The sequence below is a fragment of the Sminthopsis crassicaudata genome, chromosome 1 (assembly GCF_048593235.1).
Source record: "Sminthopsis crassicaudata isolate SCR6 chromosome 1, ASM4859323v1, whole genome shotgun sequence".
NCBI classification, from domain to species: Eukaryota; Metazoa; Chordata; class Mammalia; order Dasyuromorphia; family Dasyuridae; genus Sminthopsis; species Sminthopsis crassicaudata.
In genome coordinates this window covers 236331020-236355864 of record NC_133617.1, presented here as the reverse complement: position 1 = coordinate 236355864, position 24845 = coordinate 236331020, and the positions used below count along the sequence as shown (strand labels likewise).

Here is a 24845-nt window from a genome sequence, read left to right as displayed (position 1 = left end):
GAGAGAGAGTGAGAGAGAGAGAGTGTGTGTGTGTGTGTGTGTGTGTGTGTGTGTGTGTGTGTGTGTGTGTGTGTGTGTAAGATAGAAGCATACTCTCATAATGGAAATGGTGAAGCTAACCCTTTGACTCATTGAAATGATTACAAAAGTTAGGGCTCACATTTACATAGTGCTTTAAATCTCTCTTCAGTTTTTACAGAATACTAGAATTAAAAGGGAAGTTTCCAAGTTTATTAGCTACATTTGTAACTGTGAGAAATCATTTTACCTTTTGGTTTCAATTTCTTTTTTTTTCTTAATAAGCTACAGGAGACAAAAATATATAGGTTTTAGCCGCATATCACATGGAAAAGTTTCATAGTCCTTAGGGTACAGAAGCAAAGCATATGTTAATACCTCTTCTTTAATGCCATTTCCATTGATGTAATTATATCAGTTTTTTAATATCAGTTATATCAATTTCTGGTATTGAACCCTTTGAAACCAAGGACATTGTTGCCAAGAACTTGCTTTTCTTGGTATTCAGTAGCTATGGCTATAGTACCCATAGGAGCTGGTACAGAGTGGCATCTCCACAGGGATAATGTGGCTGTGGCGTATTAAGTGCCTAATGTGTACCAGGCACTGTGCTTAGTACTAGGAGTACAATGAAAGGTAACATTCAGTCCTGCCCTAAAGGATCTCACAGTCTAACAGGACAGATCACATGTAAATAACTACAAATAGGTTAAATTGAAAATAATCAAGAGAAGGCACTAGAATTAAGAGATACTAGGAAAGTCTAGAAGGTAGGATTTTAATTGAGAATAGAAACCAGGAGGCCTAGATGAAAAGGGATGAATCCTTTCTTTATATTGTACCATGTACATGGAAATGTTATATTTAAATTTTTGTATTTAAATTAAAAATAGACAATTTCTCAAACCCTCAATTCTCTCTTAGACCATCAACCCTGCTGTAGCCACTTTCTACTCTTTTCTCCCACTTTGACCCCTTAGTGACCAGGTCAGTTCTACCAACTACCATTCTCTTGTTTTGGAAATATCCATAGATTCCCTGTAATATATTACCAGTTAGTCAGAACTATCAACATGAAGATATCTAGGAGGCAAAACCCTGGTTTATTATTTACATATATATATATATCAGCACAGACTCTCTAATTCTTTATATATTTGAGAAATTTTATATATATATATATGAGATTATGTTAAAACACCCCCCCCCATTTTTCTACTTTCTGATTTTGGCTACATTGATTTCATAGAACAATTTCATTAATTTTAATTTAATATAAGTGAAATCATCCATTTTACACTTCACAGTGCTTCCTATTTTCTGTTTATTCATAAATTGTTCTTCTGTCCATAAGTCTGATAGTTAATATGTTCCATGTTCTTCAAATTCCATTTTAATCTTGGAATGGTTTAAGATATTAGTCTATGTCCAATTTCTGTCAGATTATTTTCTAGCTTCCCCAGAAATTTTTATCAAATAATAAATTTTTATCCCCAAGACTTAAATCTTTGTTTGTCAAAACAAGGTTATCATAATTACATATGATACGCAAAAATACTCATAATTTCTGAGCTTTCACTACTGCCAAACTATTTTCTATACCTTTTTTAATACCCAGCTATCCTACTCTTCACAGTAGCTCATCAAAACTTTTCATCTCTCATCAAGCATAGAAGCCACTTCCCCATGCCTTGTCATCTCAGAAACTTTAAATCTGACTGAAAAAATTGATAACATTCACCAAGAGTTCCCTCTTCTCCTCCCCTCATATCAGTCAGATGTCTTCTGCTAATATATTCCACTTCACTCCTATCTCATATGAAGAGGTAACTCTTTTTTTTGCCAAAACATACCCTTGTGCCATCAAAAGAAATCCCTCTCTGTCCCTTATCATCCAATGGATTGCTCCCTCTACCATCTTCACTCATGTAAGCCCTAGCTATTAAATGCTTCCCTATTGCCTAGAGACATGCTCATGTGTACCCTGCATCTTTCCATTCACTCTATCGTCCTATACTTATTCTGTCATTGTGGCTAAACTCCTTGAGAAGACCATCTCTAATAAATGCCTGCATTTCTTCTTTTTTTCTTAACTAGGTACCATCTGGTTTCTGGCTTCTGGCTTTTATCTTTTGAATGAAACTGTTCTCCCCAGAGTTACCAAAGATTTCTTAATTGCCAAATCCAGTGACCTTTCCTTATTTCTCATTCTTAATCTTTCCACAGCCTTTGACACTGTCGATTAACCTCTTATTCTTGATCCTCTCTTCTCTCTGGGTTTTTGGAATGACGCTCTCCTGGTTCTCTTCCTACCTTATTGTTTCTTCTCAATGACCTTTGTTGGTTTGCATTTGGGGCACATCCGCTAACCATGGGTGTCCCAGATAGTATTGTTCTAGACTTCTCCCTCTATATTGCAGGGTGATCTCATCAGCTATTATAAATTTAATTATCTCTCTGCTGATCATTCTCAAATCCATTTACCCAGCCCTACCCTCTCTGCCAGTCTTACAGTCTTATATTACTAACTCCCCTTCAGAGTCTTGGACATTTTAAACTCAGCATCTCTAAAATTGAATTATTTTTCCCCTTATATCCTCCCCATCTCCGAACTTCACTGTTGATGTGGAGGGCAACACTAGCTTTCTATATCTATCCTCATGCTCCTAACTTTGATGGCTTTCTTGACTTCTCCCTGTCTCTCACCCTTCATTATTTCTCCCCCTGTTGCCAGTCCACCCTTGCATCATCTCTGAAAGTGCCCTTTTCTCTCCTCTGCCACTGCCTCTCTATGGTACAGCCCATTATTACTTCATACCTGGACTGTTACAAGAACCTGTTGTTGGGTCTTCCCCACAAACCTCTCTCTCTTCCATTCCAATCTCCAAACAGTCACCAAAGTGAATTTTCCTAAAGTTCAGGCTCAATCATGTTACTGTCTTTTACTTCTCCAAAAAACTCAATAATTCCAGTGTTTCCCTGTTACTTCCAGAATCAAATACAACATGCTTTATTTGTCATTCAAAGCTTTATATAATCCAATCCCTTCTTACCTTTCCAGTCCTCTTACTCTATTTTAAAAACACTGGCCTCCTTGACCTTCCACAAGCGAGATAATTCATCTCTTGCCTCCAGGCATTTTCTTTTGCTGTCCTTCTGGCTTGTAATACTCAGTTTCATTATCTTTGCCTATTGGCTTCCTTTAAACCACAGCTAAAATCTTATTCTACAAGAAGCTTTTCTCAACTGATCTTAATTCTGTTGCCTTCATTGTTATTTCCTGTTTATCCTTTAATCTTTTTGTGTGCATATATGTATATGTTAATGATCAGATAGGTAGAGTAAGAGAAATAAAGGTCATTGTGGCAAAATTCTTTTTTTTTAAATTTTTTATCTTTAATATTTTAAGTATATTTTTTTAAATTAAATCTTTTTATTTTCAAAACATATGCATACAGTTTTCATCATTCACCTTTGGAAATGTTTCAACATTTTTTCCTTTGCTTTTCCCCACTCATTCCCTTAAAAGGCGAGTAATCGAATATGTTAAACATGTACACTTCTTCTATACATATTTCTACATTTATCATGGTATACAAAAAAAATCAGATCAAAAAAATGAGAAGGAAAACAAAAAGCAAGCAAAGAACAATTTAAAAAAAGGTGAAAATACTATATTGTGAAACATAATTAGTCCCCCAGTTTTTCTGGATGCAGATGGTTCTCTGAATGACCTTGTTGTTGAAAAGAGCCATGTGTTGCAAAATTCTTGAATAGCGAGGGAGAGAGCATAAAGAAGGTAGACAGAGTAGTTAGAACTGTTAAATGTGGCAGTCAGAACTGTTAAATGGTGATTGAGAAATCCTTAGCAACTTTAGAGAGAACTGTTTCAGTTGCTTGATAAAATCTGAAGCCAGAGAGCTGAAGACTGAGGAAGAGGAAGTAGAGGCAATAAGGGTAGACTATTTTTGTGAGAATTTGGCTGAGAAGAGGCAAGGTAAAGAATTACAGCTTGAGGAGATGTAAGATCTAATGAAGGTTTTTTAAAGTACCAAGAGAAGTTTTATTTACCCACTAACTCTGTTGAATTCTACTCCATCTGTGTCTGAAAGGTTGATTAGGTAGATTATTTTGACCTTGACTTTGTCTCCAAACACAGCAAAGACTGCTAACATTCTAAAGTAAAGTTATTTCACTGAAGTGAAAGTTACACATGTGTTAGAAAATATTATTATTATTATATTATATTATAGTAGTATTATGTGTCAGCTGTCAGGAAGGAACCAAAAACTCCACTCTTTCCCTAGAAATTCTAGCCTTCTGGTGGTAGAGAGAAAAACAGTCCAGTATTTAAAGGAACTTAAATCAGGCTGAACAGAATGGCTGTGTAATTCAGTAACAGATCAGATACTATTTACTCTAAAATAGAGGATGTGGTTTGGAGGAGAGAGACTTGGAGGCCTAAAAACCTTATGGCTTCTAAAGAGGCAAAAATAATGGTATCTCTAAGACAGGGCTCTGGGATCCAGTCCGACTCTGCTTTCTCTTGAGTCTGTTGTATCTTGTTATGTCTACGGCTTTGTCTTTCATCCTCAAGACACCTTTTCATGGATATTTATGCACTTCTTTTCTGTACTTTTCTAGTTGATCTAATGCTCTCAGAAGTCTGGGTACAGATTTACAGAGTTACAGAAATCAATAAGCTGCCCAGACCCTCTTGTTCAAGGTCAGACATTTTTCCAGGGATGCAGTCAGATACCTAATCCCAGATGACAGGATTTTAAAAATAGTCTAGTTTACCTACAAGTTCCCTTTTTATAGAAACTGAGATCTACAAAGAGGAAGGGCCTTTTTAAGATCTGATAAATTATAAGTAGTAGCTCTAGGATCCAACCTTAGGTGTTCTATTTCTACTCTCCCACCATTTTTTTTTATGGGAATGATCTCTGCCTATTTTTGTTTTTATAGTTTATTTCCTAGAAGGGAAACAGATTTGCCCTTAATCTCTTATTCATCTTATTATTTTGTTTTCTTGGACATTGTTGAGAGATTCTAAGTACAATCCACCTGCTCTGCTTAGTGTCCCAGGTGACTTTTAATATTCTAGTTGTAGAGCTTCTCCCTGCTTTAAAGCCAACTCTCTAGCCACTACAGCATTCTCTTATGCTTTAATTTAGGTTAAAAAAATTTTCTCAATATCCATTTAATTACTTATTTTATTTTCACTTCATAATAGTCTTTGTGATGTTATTTGAATGAAGTCTTCACCAAGCACTTAGCCTAATTGTAACTCTTAAGCAAAAACCATAATCCATATTCCAGCAGTTCTCAAACTTATTGATCTTATTTATTTATTTTAAACATTCATTAAAAAGATTTTGAGTTCCAAGTTCTTTCCCTACCTCAAAATCCTTCCCTCACCCATTGAGAAGGTTAAGCAATGTTATATAAATTATACATGTGAAATCATGTCACATATATTTCCATGTTAGCCATTTTACAAAAAAGAATGAGAAAAATAAAGTGAAAAAATTATATTTCATTGTACACTCATAGTTAGTTCTTTAGTTCTTTCTCTGGAAATAGCATTATGCATCATAAATTCTAAAGAATTGTCTTGGAACATTGTATTGATCAGAGTAGCTAAGCCTTTCATTATTAATCATTGTTACAATATTGTGGTTTTGGTGTACATTCTTGTCTGGCCACTTTACTTTGCTTTAACTCATATAAATCTTCCCATGATTTTCTGAAACCAAGTCCTATGTCATTTCTTATAGTATAATAGTATTCCATTATAATCATATACCATAGCTTGTTCATCCATTCCCCAATTCAGGGCATCCCTCAATCTTCAATTTTTTATCAAAGGGTAATGGTTTTATGGCCCTCTGAACATGGTTCCAAATTGTTCTTCAGAATTAGAACAATTCACAACTCCACCAGAAGTCTATTAGTGTCCCTATTTTTCTACCTCTTCTCCAGCATTTCTCATTTTTCTTTTCCATTGGTTACTCAATTTGATCCTTTTATACTTTTTAAAAGTTATTGAGGAGCCCAAAGAATTTTTGTTTGTGGGTTATTTGTATAGATATTTGCTGTATTAGAAATTAAAGCTGATAACTTTTTAGATGTTTATGAATTTCATTAAAAACAATGATTTTAATGAATATAACATTTTCCAAAGCAAAAATAATTTAATAAGAAAAGTGGAATTGTTTTACATATTACATATTTTTACAACTCTTATTCATGTCCAACCTAATAGAAAGTAACTGAAATTCTCTTTTAAAAATTTTTTATTATAGCTTTTTATTTACAAGATATATGCATGGGTAATTTTTCAGCACTGACCCTTGCAAAACCTTCTGTTCCAACTTTTCCCCTCCTTCCCTCCATCCCCTCCCCTAGACGGCAGTTAGACCAATACATGTTAAATATGTTAAAGTATATGTTAAATACAATATATGTATACATATCCATACAGTTATTTTGCTGCACAAGAAAAATCAGACTTAGAAATAAGGTAAAAATAACCTTCAAAAATGCAAGTGGACAAAAACTGAGGGAGTGGAAATTCTATGTAGTGGTTCATAGTCATCTCCCAGAGTTCTTTCGCTGGGTGTAGCTGGTTCAGTTCATTACTGCTCTATTGGAACTGATTTGGTTCATCTCATTGTTGAAAATGACCACATCCATCAGAATTGATCATCATATAGTATTGTTGTTGAAGTATATAATGATCTCTTGGTCCTGCTCATTTCACTCAGCATCAGTTCATGTTAAGTCTCTCCAGACCTTTCTGAAATTATCCTGCTGGTCATTTCTTACAGAACAATAATATTCCATAACATTCACATACCACAATTTATTTAGCCATTCTCCAATTGATGGGCATTCATTCAATTTCCATTTTCTGGCTACTACAAAGAGAGCTTGCCACAAACATTTTTGCATATACAAGTCCTTTTTTCTTCTTTAAGATCTCTTTGGGATACAAGCCCAGTACTAACACTGCTTGATCAAAGGGTATGTACAGTTTGATAACTTTTTGAGCATAGTTCCAAATTGCCCTCCAGAATGGTTGGGTGCATTCACAATTCTACCAACAATGCATCAGTGTCCCGGTTTTCCCACATCCCCTCCAACATTCAGCATTATCTTTTCCTGTCATCCTAGCCAATCTGAGAGGTGTGTAGTGGTATTTCAGAGTTGTCTTAATTTGCATTTCTCTGATTAATAATGATTTGGAGTGTCTTTTCATGTGGCTAGAAATAGTTTCAATTTCATCATATGAAAATTGTTCATATCCTTTGACTATCAATTAGAGAATGGCTTGATTTCTTATAAACTAGAGTCAATATTTTGGAAATGAGGCCTTTATCAGAACCTTTGACTGTAAAAATGTTTTCCCAGTTTATTCCTTCCCTTCTAATCTTGTCTGCATTAGTTTTGTTTGTTCAAAAGCTTTTTAATTTGATATAATCAAAATTTTCTATTTTGTGATCAATAATGATCTCTAGTTCTTCTTTGGCCACAAATTCCTTCCTCCTCCACAGGTCTGAGAAGTAAACTATCCTATGTACTTCTAATTTATTTATAATCTAATTCTTTATGCCTAGATCATGAACCCATTTTGACCTTATTTTGGTGTATGGTGTTAAGTGTGGGGTCACAACCTAGTTTCTGCCATACTAATTTCCAATTTTCCCAGCAGTTTTTTTTTCAAACAGTGAATTCTTATCCCAAAAGTTGGGGTCTTTGGGTTTGTCAAACACTAGATTATTAAAGTTGTTGACTGTTTTGTCCTCTGAACCTAACCTATTCCACTGGTCATCTAGTCTATTTCTTAACCAAAACCAAATGGTTTTGGTGACTGCTGCTTTATAATAAAGTTTTAGATCTGGTACAACTAAGCCACCTTCGTTTGAGTTTTTTTTTTCATTAGTTCCCTTGAAATTAGTTCTCTAAGTATACCATCATATCATCTTCATTACCTACTCTAATTCCTTTAATCTCTTTCTCAACTCTTATTGCTGAAGCCAGCATTTCTAATACAATATTGAATAGTAATGGTGATAGATTTCACTCCTGATCTTACTGGGAATGGTTCCAGTTTATCCCCATTACATATGCTGTTTACTGAAGGTTTTAAACAGATGCTACTGACTATTTTAAGGAAAAGCCCATTTATTACTATACTCTCAAGTGTTTTTAGTAGGAATGGATGTTGGTTTTTATCAAATGCTTTTTCTGCATCTATTGAGATGATCATAAGGTTTTTGTTAATTTGGTTATTGATATAGTCAATTATGCTAATAATTTTCCTAATATTGAACCAGCCTTGCATTCCTGGTATAAATCCTACTTGGTTGTGGTGTATTATCTGGGGGATGACTTTCTGTAATCTTTTTGCTAATATTTTATTTAAGATTTTTGCATCAATATTCATTAGGAAGATTGGTCTATAATTTTCTTTTTCTGTTTTCAACCTACCTGGTTTAGGTATCAGTACCATGTCTGTGTCATAAAAGGAATTTGTAGGAGTCCTTCATTCCCTAATTTTTTTTTCAAATAGTTTATATAACATTGGAGTTAATTGTTCTTTAAATGTTTGGTAGAATTCGCATGTAAATCCATTTGGTCCTATGGATTTTTTTCTTAGGGAGTTGATTAATAGCTTGTTCTGTTTCTTTTCTTGAAATGGGACTATTTAAGCAATTTACTTCCTCCTCTGTTAATCTGGGCAGCCTATATTTTTGAAGTTTAGTCATCCATTTCACTTAGGTTATCAAATTTATTTGCATAAAATTGGGCAAAGTAACTTCTAATTATTGCTCTACTTTCCTCCTCTTGGGTGGAAAGTTCTCCCTTTTCATTTTTAAGACTAACAATTTTATTTTCCTCTTTACTTTTTCTGATCAAATTTACTGAAGGTTTATCTGTTTTGTTGGTTTTTTCATAAAACCAACTCTTAGTTTTATTTATTAATTTAATAGTTTTTTTTTTACTTTCAATTTTATTAATTTCTCCTTTTAATTTTAGAATTTCAATTTTAGTATTTGATTGGGTGTTTTAAATTTGCGCTTTTTCTAGTTTTTTAAGTTGTAAGACCAATTCATTGATCTCTTTTGATCTTTTCAATTAAGCCTCTAGAGATATAAAATTTCCCCTTATTACCGCTTTGGCTGCAATCCACAAATTTTGTTGTGTTGTCTCATTGTTGTCATTCTCTTGGGTAAAATTATTAATTGTGTCTATGATTTGCTGTTTCACCTATTCATTTTATTATTTAGTTTCTAATTACTTTTTGGTCTATTTACCTGTAGCTTTTTGTTGAATGCGGTTTTTATTGAATAGTGATCTTAAAAAGAATGCATTTACTATTTCTGCCTTTCTGCATTTCATTTTGAGGTCTTTATGTCCTAATATATGGTCAGTTTTTGTATAGGTTACATGAACTGCCAAGAAGAAAATATACTCCTTTCTGTCTCCATTCAGTTCTCTCCAAAAATCTATCATACCTAACTTTTTTAATATTCTATTTACCTCTTTAACTTCTTTCTTATTTATTTTGTGGTTTGGTTTATCTAATTCTGAGAGTGCAAGGTTGAGATCTCCCCACTATTATCGTTTTGCTATCTATTTCTTCTTGCAACTCTCTTAACTTTTCCTTTAGAAATTTAGATGCTATATCACTTGGAATAACTGAAATTCTTATATCTATTTCAGTATTCAATCTGTTATGATGTTATTTTGATTGAAGTATCTAAAGAAAATCCAATCTTTCACAATTATGTAATTATAATAAAGGCAGGGGTTTTTTTAATAAGCAAATAACATCTCACTATTATTCTGAAAATAGATTTGACATGGAGTACTCTCTGAAAGGTGGTTACCTTCTGTTAACCCTAAGCATTCAATTATCTCATTTTGAGAACTGTTGATATGTTCATTTAAGGGTCTGATTTTCAAATTTTCCCTCTAAGGATGTTAGAATATATTAAAAGGCAGTGGAGTAAAGTAAGCCAAAAAAACAAACAAACAAACAAACAAACAAAAAAACCCAAATGTTATATTGCAAACAAAAAAAGAAAAATATTCTAAAAAGGAAATATGTGCTTTATCAGTAGTTGTTCATGTATACTTGATAATGATATGAATTTAAGCTTTTGCACTTAATGCAGTAATAGTAATGAATTAAATACTAGCAGTAAACAAATTTGTTACCATATTTCTAAGATTAACTTGCTATTGGATTAATAGGATAAATATTAGATTTCAAAAATTTAGTATGAAGTTCACATTTCCTAGTTTTTATTCAGCAAGTCAGGTCAAATAAAGTACTCTTAGATAATACTCCATTTTGTGATAAGTAGACAAATCATTAATAATTTGTCATCAATTATAAAAACCCAGTTATAAAATTGAACTGCCAAAAAGACTAGATACTAGTTCCTTTTTATCAGTTCCAGATTATCAAACTATACTCTCCCTTTGATTTCTTCTTTCTATCTTTATTATCTTGGAAATTGGAACTAAATTAATGCTTCCTTTTGGCTTGGAGGCTTCTTGAATGCTATACCCAGTGTGTTGTAAAATGTAATATGTTCTATCAATCTGTAATGACAAGTTGTAGACCAAATAGTGGACCATCAGAAGTCTAATCCAACTTCAAACAAACAAACAAATAAAAACCTATCACTGGAATAATAGATGGAAAATTTTTTCAGCACCCACAGTTCATAAAAACTATATATAGGGTTTGTAACTATAAAGGGGTTATAATCTGTATTGTTAGTGTCTACTGATCAAACATTGATAAATTTTAATACTTGAACCCAAGTTTTTTTGACTTCAAGTTTCTACTGTGCCTCTTCTTAAAAATAAATCTACTCTGGTAGCAGGCACACAGCAGAGATGGTTGAAGAATAGCAAAAAATGAATAGCCATTATTTGAAACTTTTTAAGGTAATAGGAGAAATTTTAGGGTTTTTTGTGGGAAGGACTTTAAAGAGGCTATTAAATTCAATTCAGTGAGCATTTATTAAGTAAGTACCTACTGTGTGTCCCACACTCTGTTAGTTGCTGGGAATATAAACACAGAAAATATAATTGTTCCTACTTTTGAGAATGGCAGTTTTTTGGTTATTCTGGGTCCATAGTTAACAGGAAAAGAAAGAAAAACCCAAAAAGTTTATTTGAATTTTTGTAAGTGAGTACTTAATACTACCATTTAGCTATTGTTATAGGAATTTCTTGTGCTTGTTTTTAATCCTTATCATTTATCTGATTAATGACCAGAAGTTTGGGGCATTTATTGAGCATTGCAATGTATTAGAGTTTAATTCAGACTTTATTCTGTAAACTTTAAAATCACATAAGACTAAAACTTTGTAGGAAAGTTTGTGGTACAACTAAGTGGTATAATAGATAGGACTTTGGGTCTGGAATCAAGAAGATGTGAATTCAAATCCAGCATTTTTACATATTTAAAAGTTGTGTGACCCTGGTCAAGTCACTTAACCCCTATTTGGCGTAGTTCCTCATCTATAGAATGGGGACACATTGGAGAAGGAGCTGCCAAACCACTCCAGTATCTTTGCCAAAAAAACAAACAAACAAAACCACCCTGAATGGAGTCATGAAAAGTTGAACATGAATGAACAACAAAAATGTGCCAGGAACTGTGTTAAGTCTTATACAAATATTATCTCACTTGACCTTACTACAACCTTGTGAAATAGATGCTATTATTATCCTCATTTTACATTTGAAGAAACAGAAAAATAGAAGTTAAGTGATTGGCCCAGAGTCACACAGCTAGTAGGTGTCTGGGGGCAAATTTAAACTCAGGTCCTTTGATCCAGAGGCATAATTCTATGTACTACACCACCTGGCTGCCACCTCATGAAATAACCTAGTTGGATAGTTATGGTCCTCTTTAAATAATAATTGTTGCAGGGACCCTGCAAGCTGCTGAAATCCATTTCTACATGTGCTTTCCATCAGGGTGAATATGATAGGACTTTAAGTTGGAGGGAGATATTGGATGTTCTGTAGTCCAACTCCCTTGTTTTTCAAATGGAAAAATTGAGGTTAGACAATTTGCTTAAAGTAAATTCAAGTCTTCTGACTTCAGATCTACTATTCTTTCTAAAACTCATGATAATCCTTTCTGTGTTTTGGATATTATTATTAAAATATCCTTTAACCTTTTTTTAAACGGGAAAATAAAACTGAAACAAAAATTTTTGGTGACTAAGTTGTGTGACTAAAAAATTAACATCATATGGGGAGAACTTTACTTTGTGTAACATTACTTGACAATAAGCATCATTAATATATTATGTTCAAATCCTGTTGTAACAAAGCAAAACCCATTATAAAGTCATCTGGCACACTACCAGACAAGAAAGAGAATCTGAAATGAGCTGTAATAGTGTTCCCTTCTTTGAAAATGAGTTGGCTCTCCTTGCCCTTTCTAACACTCTTCCTATGGAGGTGCCTGTTTTGTTCTTCTGAGATGGGTTTTTCTGTAAACGTTTGGTAAAGCCGAGAAGGGTGTGTCTCTTAGGGCTTAGATTTCAGCATCATCCAAAGAGAACTAAGGCAGTATCCTGAGCTGCCTTTTCTTCTTTTTGCAGTCTCCCTTGGCAATTTCATCTACTCCCAGGGAATTAATTATCTTTACACAGAAGACTGTGTGCATGTGTGCACCTCGTGCCTAAGTGTGTGCATGCATACGTGCATGCATATTGAGGGTGTCCCAGAAGTTGTAGTGCAGTTTTATATTTGGCAGTCTTACATCCTGGAGAGGGTGACTGCACCATCCAAGCCATAGCCCAGACTTACCATATCCAGAGTAGCACTTAGTCCATGTTTATTCTCTTTTGTTCAGCTTGCTGGATGCTCAGGAAAAAAAGACAGAGGAGCTTATATTTGGGGAATGTAACCTGGTATATATAGTTATACAGAAAACATATTCAGAATTAAATACAAGGTAATTTTTGGTGGGGATAGGACTAACAGAAGTTTCAGGACATTGATGGTCTGGACTCCTTATAATGTTTTTAAATGTATAAAATAAAGCACATAGGATTATAAGGGAAACCTAGAAGAAGGCAGTTCAATAAGTCTTAAAGCAAATTAAAGATTTTAGAAAATGAGAAGAGGATCCCTTTTGGCATAGGAGGATAGTGAGCCAATACAAAGGGCACAAAGGCTGAAGAGGAGTATTATTTTTGAGGAACTGTAGGAAGACCAATTTGACTGGACTATGGTCTATGTGAAGAGGAGTAATGTATAATACTGCTGGAAAAGTTTGGGATAAGAATGTAAAAGACTAAAAAATAAACTTAAGGACTTTGTATTTTATTTTAGAGGGAATAGAAGCTAGCTTTTGGAAGTTAGTAGCATGGTAATAATAAATTAGAAGGAAAAGAAACTTAAGTCAGGAACATTTAGGAGCCTTTATTTTTTGCAGTATAGACAAGTGGTGATGAAAGCACAAGCTAGGATGGGGGCATACAAATAGAAAGATGATAACAAATAAATGAAATGTATAAGGGAAAATGTCAGGATTTGGCAAATGATTAGGTAAGTAGAGTGAAGAGAGTGACAAAGAGATCAGCCAGTTTTCTAACATTGATTGACTAGGAAGTTGGTAGTACCTCGACAGAAGTAATAGGAAAAAATTAGAAGTAAGTTAGGGGCAAAAGTGAATGAATAAATATGTCTCAAGCACTGTGCTCAGTACTGAGTATACAAATGCAAGCAAGTCAGGTAGACCTTTGCCTTCAGGTAGCTTACTTAGGGGAAGATAGTACACTAGCAAGTAATAACCAATACCAAATGTTTTAGATAGGACATTCAGAGGAAATAGTGATAGGAGTCATAGGGAATTGATTGATACCTTTTTCATGAATAGTGATATTGATTTAGAATTTGATGATATGTTGGACTTGAATTTGAGAGGTTGGGAGGAAGATATGGAAGAGATAGATAGTGGGGGCAAAGTCGTTTCCTATTTTCCCACTGACTGCTCACCAATCCAAGGGCCAGGAGTGGAATCTAAGTTTCAAGTCAGAAGTAGCAATTTGGAGACAGCTGATGAGGCATAGAGATGACTAGCAAATGTAGTGTGGTGTAGCGTGCTGTTGTCTCCAGACGCTGCTGATCGCTCTCTGGGAGGAGATCTGCTGTGTCAACTCAAATCTCTCGGACAGATTCTTCTTCCTGTAGAGAGCCATTGTCTCCAGGCAGTTGCCGTTAACTGTCGTCCAGAGAAGTGACTTCCCTTCCTGCAGAGAGCCCCGTCAAGCCTGGTCTAGAGCAGAGACCTCTCCTATCTTTGGAGTGCTGTCCTCTTTTATCCTCCCAGAGAATGGGCGTGGGATAATGCAAAGGCTTCTGGGAAGAACCACTTCAACCAATGAGCTTGCTCCTCCCAAGCACGAAAGCTCTTCCTTAGGAATTCACAAGTCAAACTACCAGGAAAGGCCGTAACTAGAGAATTGTTAAGTACCGACTTAGCACCTAGTAAGAACCTAATATCTCATTATCTCATTAGCACTTAGTAAGAACCTAACAGTGTGGTACATCTAAGCCTTTTCAGAGCTGTTGAATTTGAGATGTCTATAGGATATCTAGTGTGAAATGTTCTGTAGGTAATTTGTAATACTCACAGACTTGATTCTACAGGTCATCAACGTTATCCCATCTTTTTTTCAGTTGGAATAATTGAGGCCCAGAAACATTGTGACTTTTCCATGTTGGTGATCCAGGTTACAAATGATGGAGAAGGAATTCAAACTCCCATCTTCTGACTCTAACTTCAGAATTCTTTCCTGTTCACCAAGCACTTTTCCCATAGACCATAGGTGGAGAACATCCAGCCCAAGGACCACATAAGTTCCATGAAATCATTTGCTAAAGCAACTAACGACAATGATGAACTGAAAGCTAGGTATAACAACCTCCCACTGCTTGAGTTCTGTAAGTTGGCAATTTTGTATATCTGACAAATGATGTTATAAATGGCCCTAAGCAAAAAAAGATTTCCTACCCGTCCTAGATTCACCTTTATTTGAGAATTCTTTATATCTGTTGAAATGTTACTGTTTCAGTCAAGAGTTATAATGTTTTATTGAGACCTCATTTTATTTCTTAACCCCGATATATATTAATACTAAGTAGTATTGCATAGAGAACTAGCCTTAGAGTCAGGATAAGACCTGACTTCAAGCCAAACTAACAAACATCTCTTAGTTCTGTGACTCTGGTGAGTAATTTTTTCATTTACTCTCTCAATGAGAAGTATCTAGAGTGGAAAGCTTTTTAATAGAAGATTGGTTACCAAAGGAAAGAGAAATTTAGGAAACTATCTTAAGACCAAAGTTGAGGTTTTTTTTTTTTTTAAGGATAGGGTAATTATAGATGTGTTTGTGGGCAGTATTTTGGAGAATTCTCAAAGAATAGAGGAAGGAGAGGACTGCTATTATAATTTAAAGAGGTTTACTTTTTCCAGATGTCAACTTCTCACTCCTCTTTAGGCTGAACTCCAAACTTTGTCACCTATGTTGCAGAAGACCTTTCATTCTGGAAGCTCACTACAGTCCTGGAATTTACACATTAGAAGTTTCCTCTGCCCTTTTAGCTTTTCACTCTAATTAGATGGTTCCTTTCAGAATTTTTTTTGAAGGAAGGTGACTAGACTAGCCATGCCTTATTCTTCTCTAGGCTGCATTCTCAATATCAGCAGATTTGCCTCATTATTTTTTGAGAAAAATAAAAGCTATTCATAAGTTCCTTCTCCCTGAACAATTATGTTAAATTCCCTTGATTCCTTTATGCTTCATTCTCATTTTCTTGTTTTAGTATCTGATGAAGCAGTGTCCTTTTTCATCACAAAGCTAGTCAGTTTTCACTGATAACTTTTCTTTTATCAGTGCCTTTTCTCCTAGTTTCATCCTTTAGTCCCTCTCCTTCCTCTCTTCTTTAAGTTTTACCTAATTGCTGCCTACAGATACATCCAATATTCCCCATCCTTAAAAAAATCTTAACTTATGTCTTTTCAAGATATTTTCCTAAATTTCTCTTCCTTTGGTAGCCAGTCTTCTATAAAAGGCCTTCTACTCTAGTTATTTCCATTCATTTCCTCTTTCACATTCCAGTCCAGTCTGGTTTCTGACAGCATGACTTAGCTAAAGCTGCTCTCCCCAGATTTGCCATAACTGTCTCATAATTGCTTGATATGATTACCGTTTTTATAGACTTATGCAATACTTTTGATGCTATCTATCTCACCCTTTCCTGGATAATTTATTTTCCCTGTGTTTTCATAACACAGATCTCTTACTTTTCTGACTGTTCTTAGTTTCCTAGATTAATCAATCAACATTTATTAACTGCCTACTATAAGCCAGACATTGTGCTAAGTGTTAAAGGTACCAAAAAAGGCAAAAAGACAATCTCTACCCATAAAGAACTTACAATCTAAAAAGGTAGTCAACATATAAATAAATATAGACCAAGCAAGACAGGATAAATAGGAACAGTTAACAGAAGGCAGTAGAATTAGAAAGAAGGTTGCTGGTTCTTGGATAGTTGGATAGTGTGCCATTTAGAAACTATCTGTGGTCATCAACTAGCAGATTTTTTTGGATGAAATAGCATTTTAGTATATTAATAATAGAAAAGTATTTAGAATTTCATCACTAAAATTTATAGTGAATATTCCCACTTAAAAACTGTGGGAAAAATTTAAAGGTTGGATGATTATAAATATTCTTATAGAATAAACTTTTGTTTGTTTTAAAGTCAACAAACTATGGTATTCTGGGTTTGGTTTTTTGTTTTATAGTTTTATAGTTTATATGCTTTTTCATTTCATTTTTCTTGACCTGTGTAAAAAGACCAAAATATTGATCAGCACAGAATACCAAAGCTAGTTATTTAGATGTCTACTAGCATTTCTCAAGATATCTTTGTACTACACAAGAACCTTTTTGGTTTGTGATAGGTTTAAATGAACACTTTGCTTTTAGTATAAGGCAGAGCCTTCTCAACCCTTGTCCAAGGGAATTGAATTTTGAAGTTGTAAAATGATCTTAGAAGATATTTAATGTTAAAAACACACCCCCATATCAGACTCCAAAAAACAAAGGTTATAGTTTTTAATATATTTAGAGTGACCCGAATGGGCCACTGGAACTGAAGTTAAAGAAATAGAAGAGAGAGAATTATGTAGTAACTCTTCTACTTAAAAACCCAAGAGGTGTCCAAAATAGCAGTGAAATACAGGGGATAGCTTCCCATTTGCTTGACCTGTGGGCAAAGCTCCAACTGCTCATTTTTCCTGTCTCTCTGCATCTGGCTGAATACAATATTGCCATAAATAACCATGGACTTTTTTTTTCCTTAAGTTATTTGCACTGATATGCAATTTGTTTTTGTTTCTTTTCCCAGAACAAGCTTGCCCTCTCCAATGTTTTCCAGAAATGACTTCAGTATCTGGAGCATCCTTAGAAAATGCATTGGAATGGTAAATAAACAAATGAATTATGTAATAGAGTTAGAATATGAGGTAGAAATGTGTTTTATTGTTTAACTTTTTGAGGTATTCAAAAATTTACCCATAAGGTAGAATTAGCATGGAAATTAAAATGTACAGAGATGCTTAGAATGTTTTTAAACCATTTGTTACATTGCCTTTATTTTAAAAATTAAAGTTTTTTCAGTAAATAAACAGAAATCTATTTTCCTTCCTTCGTATTTTCTTATCCCCACTCCTCATCAGAAAACAAACAAAAAAGAAATAAAGGAAAAATCTCTTGTAACTAATAGGCACAGTCAAGCAAAACAAGTCCCACTTTGACCATAACCAAAATAGAAATGTCTCATTTTGAACTATGAATCCATTATGTCTGTATCTGGAGCTGAGTGTTATTTTCATTATCAGTCTTCTGGAATCATGGTTGATCATTGCTTTGATCAAAATTTTGAAGTCTTTCAAAATATTTTTCTTTATCATGTTGTTATTATATAAATTGTTCTCCTGGTTCTGCTTACTTTATTCTGCACCTGTTTAAACAAGTCTTCCCAGATTTCTCCAAAATTTTCCCCTTTGTCATTTATTATAGCAAAATATATTATTGACTTAACTAACCTACATTAAGATTTGATTAAGCATACAGTTACTATCTCCCATGTTATAATACTTTTATGTTTCCCATCCTTTCCCTTTAATAACTAGTTTGAATCAGTTCTGTTCAATAAATGTGATTGTTTTGTTTTAATATATATAATACTGGATCAACAAATGTCCCAAAAGATTTAGATTATCTCCAAATCAAGATTTTGTTATTACACTATTTACTGGTATGCTATTTTCCAAAAGAGATTAACAAGGAGAATGACTCAGATGCTACAGTCTTGGTATTTGACTGGCTTTATACTATGTTGAAAGATGCTACTAATTCTCAGAACTTGCTAAGTAAAAAATAAAGCTGCAAAGGAAGTGTAGATTGGGGTGTGTTCTTTGTTAAGCAAACTCCAGAAGCTCAAGGCTTGTAGGAAACATTTATTAATGTGGTTTGATTGGAAACTGTCAGGCTTCCCTGGAAATGACAATTCTGTGCTACTGGCACCCTCTGTTGTAGTATTCCTCTGTTTTATAGTCAGAACAGACACCAGATCACTAAAATGGGCAAGTGCCAAGTACTTAACTATAAGCAGATTTGAATATCAAACCACAGTGTCTTAAATAACATGTGTTTTGAAAGACAAGTGTGAGTCAAGTGTAGTGTACTCTTTTCTTTTAAGATTATTTTTGAGGGGATTAAGTTTCCTTATCCTAAGCCCTCCTTCCCCCTCCAAAAACAAACAAACAAGCAGAAATTGGAAAAATAGTTCTGTCTATAGATCAGGTTTATAAGCAAAGAAAGGAAGGAAGAAAGGAAAAGAAAAGTCATCCCAAAATTGTAGGGTTAAGTATTCTTGTGGAATTTTAAAACTTTAATTTTTAAGACTCCTTTTGTGAGATCTCACAGTTTTCCTCCTTAACCACTTTTATGAACTTAGAAAAATTAACAATCCACATAGTTAAACCTTCTTTCCATTTTCTGCATGTAGTCCTCAACCTTTTCTTCTGAGTTTCATAAAGCAGTTTTCTAATTTGCTAACAAAATCATAGACATTACAACTAGAGTGTACCTCAAAGGATTCAAATCTAACTCCCTCATTTTATATGAGAAAACTGACCCAAGAAGTCACAACTTACCCAGCGTCCAGTGTAGCTACATATATCTTAAACCAGGGAGTTGGGGTTAGATTTGAGTCTTACATTTGTAGTACTTGAAAGATGCTACTAATTCTCAGAATTTGCTAAGTAAAAAACAGAGCTTCAGAGAAAATGCAGATTGGGGGAGGATACAGAATATCATCATCTTGCACTTAACAAAATGCAGACCTGAAACCTGCCCATAAATCTAAAATAGTTAATGGTCTTTATTTGTGATGTATAATACATGTTTATAGAATTCTTAGTCAGGATTTTAAAAACCTTCATCATAAAATGAATAACCACAAACAAGTAGACAGTAAATATAAAACCCACAACATTTAACAACATAGAACCAAAGTAATTAACAAAAAATTAATATGTCCCTTTCATGCAAGATCTGTCTGAAATTATGCTCCTTCTGGCTTTATTTTCTTCCTTTTAAAACAACAATAAAAACAAATTGTATTTGATAGATATACAATTCTGTTACTGGTAATTTTGTTTTGCATCACTTTCTATAAGTCTTAACATATTTTCTTCAATACTTCCTATTATTGCTTGTTATCAGAAGTTGGTTAATACCATGTGACCTTGGGCAAGTTACTTAACTTCTTAATGTCCCCAGGTAACTCTTATAGAGCAATTGCCCCAGGGATATGGTAAATCTCCAGCCTCCTCTCCCATCCTTTATATTAATGAGCTGTAATTTATCCAGTGGTTTCTTATAGTTGTATATATAGATAGATGAGTTTTAAGAATTTTGTTAGCTTTTGCTATTTTAAAAGAGTAATTATGAATGTTTTGTGTACAAATAGAGGCTTTTTTTCTTCTTATGCTTTTGGGATGAGAGATAATATTGATGGAACTACTGGATCAAAAGATATGAATGATTTTTTTTTTTACTCCTATATATTACCATAGTGCATTCAGAGTGTTTGTAATTGTCTATGTCTCATGATCAGAGTATTATTAGAGTATTGTAGATTCAAAAATCAGAACTTTTTTTAAAGTATTTTTTTTTTGTTCTTTAGGCAGATAGGATAAATTTAATTTCTGATTTTAACAATCTGAAAATGCACCATTTTATCATCTCTGACTTCTCACATCATCCTCCAAAGCAGGATATCCTACCCTGTCTTCAAAGTTAGAATCCTAGGGATGGTGCCAAGATGGAACAGTGATAGGAAGCAAATTCCCCTCCTTCGAAATCTGCTAAACAAATCTGAAAGATGTACTAAGCAGAGCCTTGATGGGAAAAATACAGGGAAAAAATATCTTGAGTCATTTGTCTAGTTTAGCATAGGGAGACAGAACAGTCTGAAGATACTGGGGAGGAGTACTTGGATGTGATCACTCGAGTGCCCAGGGAGGAACTGTTTACTAGGAAAAGAGAAGTACTATACCTGTATTTGGGCAGAGGGATAGATGCAAACTAGTAGCTTTGTTGCCCATTATATAGTTCCAGGTCATAAATCTAAAGAGAATTAAGAAGGGTACCAAAAAGGTGTTGTTCCAGGTTAATAGTAGGTAGACCCTGGGTAATGTACCTAGAAAGGAAGAAGCAAGCATCAGTTGTGTGCCATGTACCTGCAGAGCAGGATTATATTTCCATCATTTAATTGAAGAATAACAACCAAGACAAAAATTCCACTCCAAAGGGAAAACTAAATTCTTCCATTCTAAACTTACAATTTTTCAGCCAGCATTTAGGGACGTATTCCAGTAGCAGTCTATTCTTGCTCATACTCATATCCAGGTCAAGAATTTACAGAGTTTAGTAAAGGGCTAAGAGCTGGCAGGAAGGCACAGGAGACAGGAATAAGACTTTGCCCTCAATCCAAGCATTTGGGAAATAATGAAAGCTCACAGCTTTTCATCCTGTCCCTAGAATCTTGGAATTATACAACATTCAGTATAATAAGAAAGTAGCAACAGGACCAGCATAGACCTTCTTTCCAGAAGGATAGCAGAGCCTAAATTTAATATCAAGTCTGAAGTCAAGAAGTGGGCTGACTCATTGAACAAACAAACAAAAAAAGAATCCCACCAAAGTGGTGGGTTAATCTGAAGACCAAAACCTAGATGACAATGTCTCTAAAACATCTTTTAAGTAAATCCTGAGAGAAAAATACAATTTGGGTACAAACTCAACTATAATGCCTAGAAGAGAAACTAAAAAAGAGTATTTTTTAAAAATTTTATTTATTTATTTATTTATTTGTTTGTTTGTTTGTTTTTATCATGAGGGTACTTTAAGAAGAAATTAGAAAAGGAATAAGAGTTAGGAAAGAAAAAATTATAAAGGGAATCAATAGAATGACACAAAAGGTACAAAACCTTCCCAAGCAAAATGAACTTCCTGAAAATTAGAATGAGTCAAATAGAAACCAATGACTCCATGAGGCAACATAACTATTAAAACAAAGTCAAAAGACTGACAAAGTAAAATCTGAGATGTCTCAGCAAAAACCAACTAACCTTGAAAAGAGATTCAGGAGAAAAAAAATTAAGAATCACTAAACTATCTGAACATCAAACCTTCAAAAAGTCTATACATAAAATCTTACTTCAAGAAATCTTATCGGCTCTCCAGAACTAGAGGGTAGAATAGAAGTAGAAAGAATACAGTCATCTACTGAAAGAAACCTCAAGTGGAAAACAGCCAAAAATATGGTAGTCAAAATCCAAAGCAGAAAACTCTCAGGAATATGAGAGCCAAAATCGAGAGCTTCCAAGACAAAAGAAAAAAAATATATTGTAAGCATCCAGAAAGAAAAATTCAAGTAAGGAGAAACCACCACCTCAAAACACTTGATTTAGCAGCCACCACTATAAAGGAACAGAAAACTTGAAATGTGGTACTCCAGAAAGCAAAAAATGAACCCTTAACGAAATGGGAGACTTACAAGTTTTCCTGATGAAAAGACCAGAGTTGTACAGAAAATTTGAAGTTCCAATAGAGGAGCAAAGAGAAAGCTAACAAACAGATACAGGAATGAACAATAATAAATGACCAGCAGCTGCAGGGGACCGAGTCATATATTTATTGTTCATCATTTGCATCAAGAATTTGATTAACACACATTAGGTCACTTACTACTATGATACCAGTAAACCTAGCCCTAACCCAAGTTGGACTTACCAAGGTCAGGCTATTATTAATATATTAATTCATTCAACAAATAATAAAATACCCACTATGTCAGCCACTGAATTAGATCCTAAGGCTAAAAAGACCAAAAAATTGCTGTTCTCAAAGAGATTTTATTCTTCAGTATATAGATGTTGAGATGAAATGTATAATTCATAAAAATTTTGCTTTTTTTTTTTTTTTTTTTTGGTTGGGAGTGGAGGAAGCCAAATCTTGACCTACCTTCAGGTTGTTTAAACATTATCTAACAATACTCAAGAGAATTAAAAAAAAAAATTTTTTTTTCCTTCTGGAATTTCTCCCTCACTATTAATTTATCAGCTGACAAACAATTGCAATTGAGAATTTCTTCAGTTTCGTCATTGGTTGTTATTAATTTGCATGGATAAATTTAAACCTTGGCTTTTAGCTCAGTCACAAGATGGGACAATCTGTTGTGAATATTTAATTCTGATTGAATCTCCCTGTGATTAAAAAAAAATTATATATATATATATATTTATATATATATTGGTTCTTGTTTCTTTTCAAAACTTGACCCTTATAATATCCATGATAGTTTTCCCTGTTATTAGAAATGTTTGGAAATACATACAGACATGTTTGCTAATTGAAATATGGATCATATTACATAAAAATTACAACAAAATGTGTTAATTTCTGAATTCCCAAGGCATTGTTTAATTTATAACTATATTTAAAAGAGAAAATAAGATCTAGTTATGTGTTATTGACTTTTCTATAACCTTGTAAAATTACTCTGAAAAATAGACTTTTCAATACTTAGAACTAAGTTTAGGTAAAAAAAAAACTGCTATATATGCTCATTAGTACCTTTATTTAATAACAAATAACTTTTATTATTTTGAACTTGAGAAGCCCCAACAAACAAAAACATTTCTATGAACAAAGAAAAAAAGATTGCAGTTCAAAACCACAAAATCTATTATGTACAGCTTGTTTTTTTAAATAAATAATAAATTCAATACTTTCATTTCCAAAGTATATATATTATTGTCTCTGTCAATCTCTGTACTTTCTTCTCTTCTGTGCATTTTTTATATGCTTAAGCGATTTTCCTTTTCTATCTTTGCTTTCACTGTCACTATCTTCCCTATCTCTGTGTTTTGTGAATGTATTTATTGAGGGATGATTCTTTTGTTTATATATTTGAATCATTTCCCTATATATTTTGAACATCATATCTTTATCAGAGAAACTTGCCACCAGATTTTTTTCCCAGTTAACTTTTCCCCTTCTGATTTTTATCTCCATTTATTTTGTTAGTATAGAATCAATCTCATGTAGGCAAAATTATCCATTTTATATCTTCTGTGATTCATCCACCTTTCAGTTCTGTCTCTTGAGGCCAAGTAAAGCAAGGTCAATCCCTCTTTTACATGATAGCCATTCAAATACTTGAAGACAATTAATGAATTCTCCAACTAATGATATCCCAAGTTCATAACATGATCTCTAGTTCTTGTGTTTCCCTGGCCATTCTGTCTTTCAGGCTGTTCACCCAGGATTAAACACATGATTTTATTCTCTTATCTTCCAAAACAAACTCTACCTACTATAATTTTAGTGAGGTGGAGTGGAAAGAGCCCAAAATTCAGCAGTAGAGAAGTGATAATATGGTATCATGGCAAAAGCACAAGATTTAGAATCAGACTAACTAGGTGCTTTTAGACAAGTCACCAAACATGTCAGCCCTCTTTTCCTCATCTGTCAAATAAAATGGATGAATTAAATAATCTCTTGGAAGAAAGAAAGTTTCAGGACTCTAATCTAAAAAAAAAAAACCTAAAAATAGATTTTAATAAAAACATGACTATCTGAGCCATCCTGGTTAAAGAAAAGTCCATACTGAAATACTTATCTCCTTCAGTCAGTTTCTACCATTAATACAATCTGTTCAATTCCCAAGAGAGTTAATACACTACTAAATTAAGGATTTATAAGTATTCTGCCACATAGTGTTTTCCAGAAAAAAAAAGACAAAATGCATTTTCTAGATAATTACTGTTCTCCTTCCTGCAATTTAATTTCAAATTGTGTAAATGTATTTTACTGATATAAAATGAGGTGTGACTGGCAAAGAAAAAAAAAGCGCAAAATACATGAACTAGAAATTAAATTGCTTACATAACTTCTTGGTCAGAGAACAGCTGTGATTCAACCGTGGGTAGCTATTTTAGTAACAGTCCCTATTGCCTCAGGTTTTGTGGGTTCTGTACAAAATATCCATCCATATGGCCACACTGAAACACCCAAAAGGAGTTTGATAGAATCCTTCATGACTAATATGAGAAAGCAGCAGCAACTCTTATTTTACTCTATTCTTGAACTGCATTTATAATAAGCACAGTTGCTTTCTAGACTGTCTAG

At 33.7% G+C, this 24845-nt stretch overlaps 1 protein-coding gene across 18 annotated transcripts in view; it reads left to right on the top strand.

The window, feature by feature from the left end:
- Positions 1-24845, top strand: part of OSBPL1A (oxysterol binding protein like 1A) — a 305323-nt gene that overhangs the window by 250425 nt on the left and 30053 nt on the right. For all 18 annotated transcript variants that reach the window (XM_074276711.1, XM_074276727.1, XM_074276751.1 and 15 more), the window contains one exon: positions 17488-17563. In XM_074276711.1, the coding sequence (XP_074132812.1) occupies positions 17488-17563 (76 nt within the window). The remainder of the gene's footprint in view (positions 1-17487; positions 17564-24845) is intronic.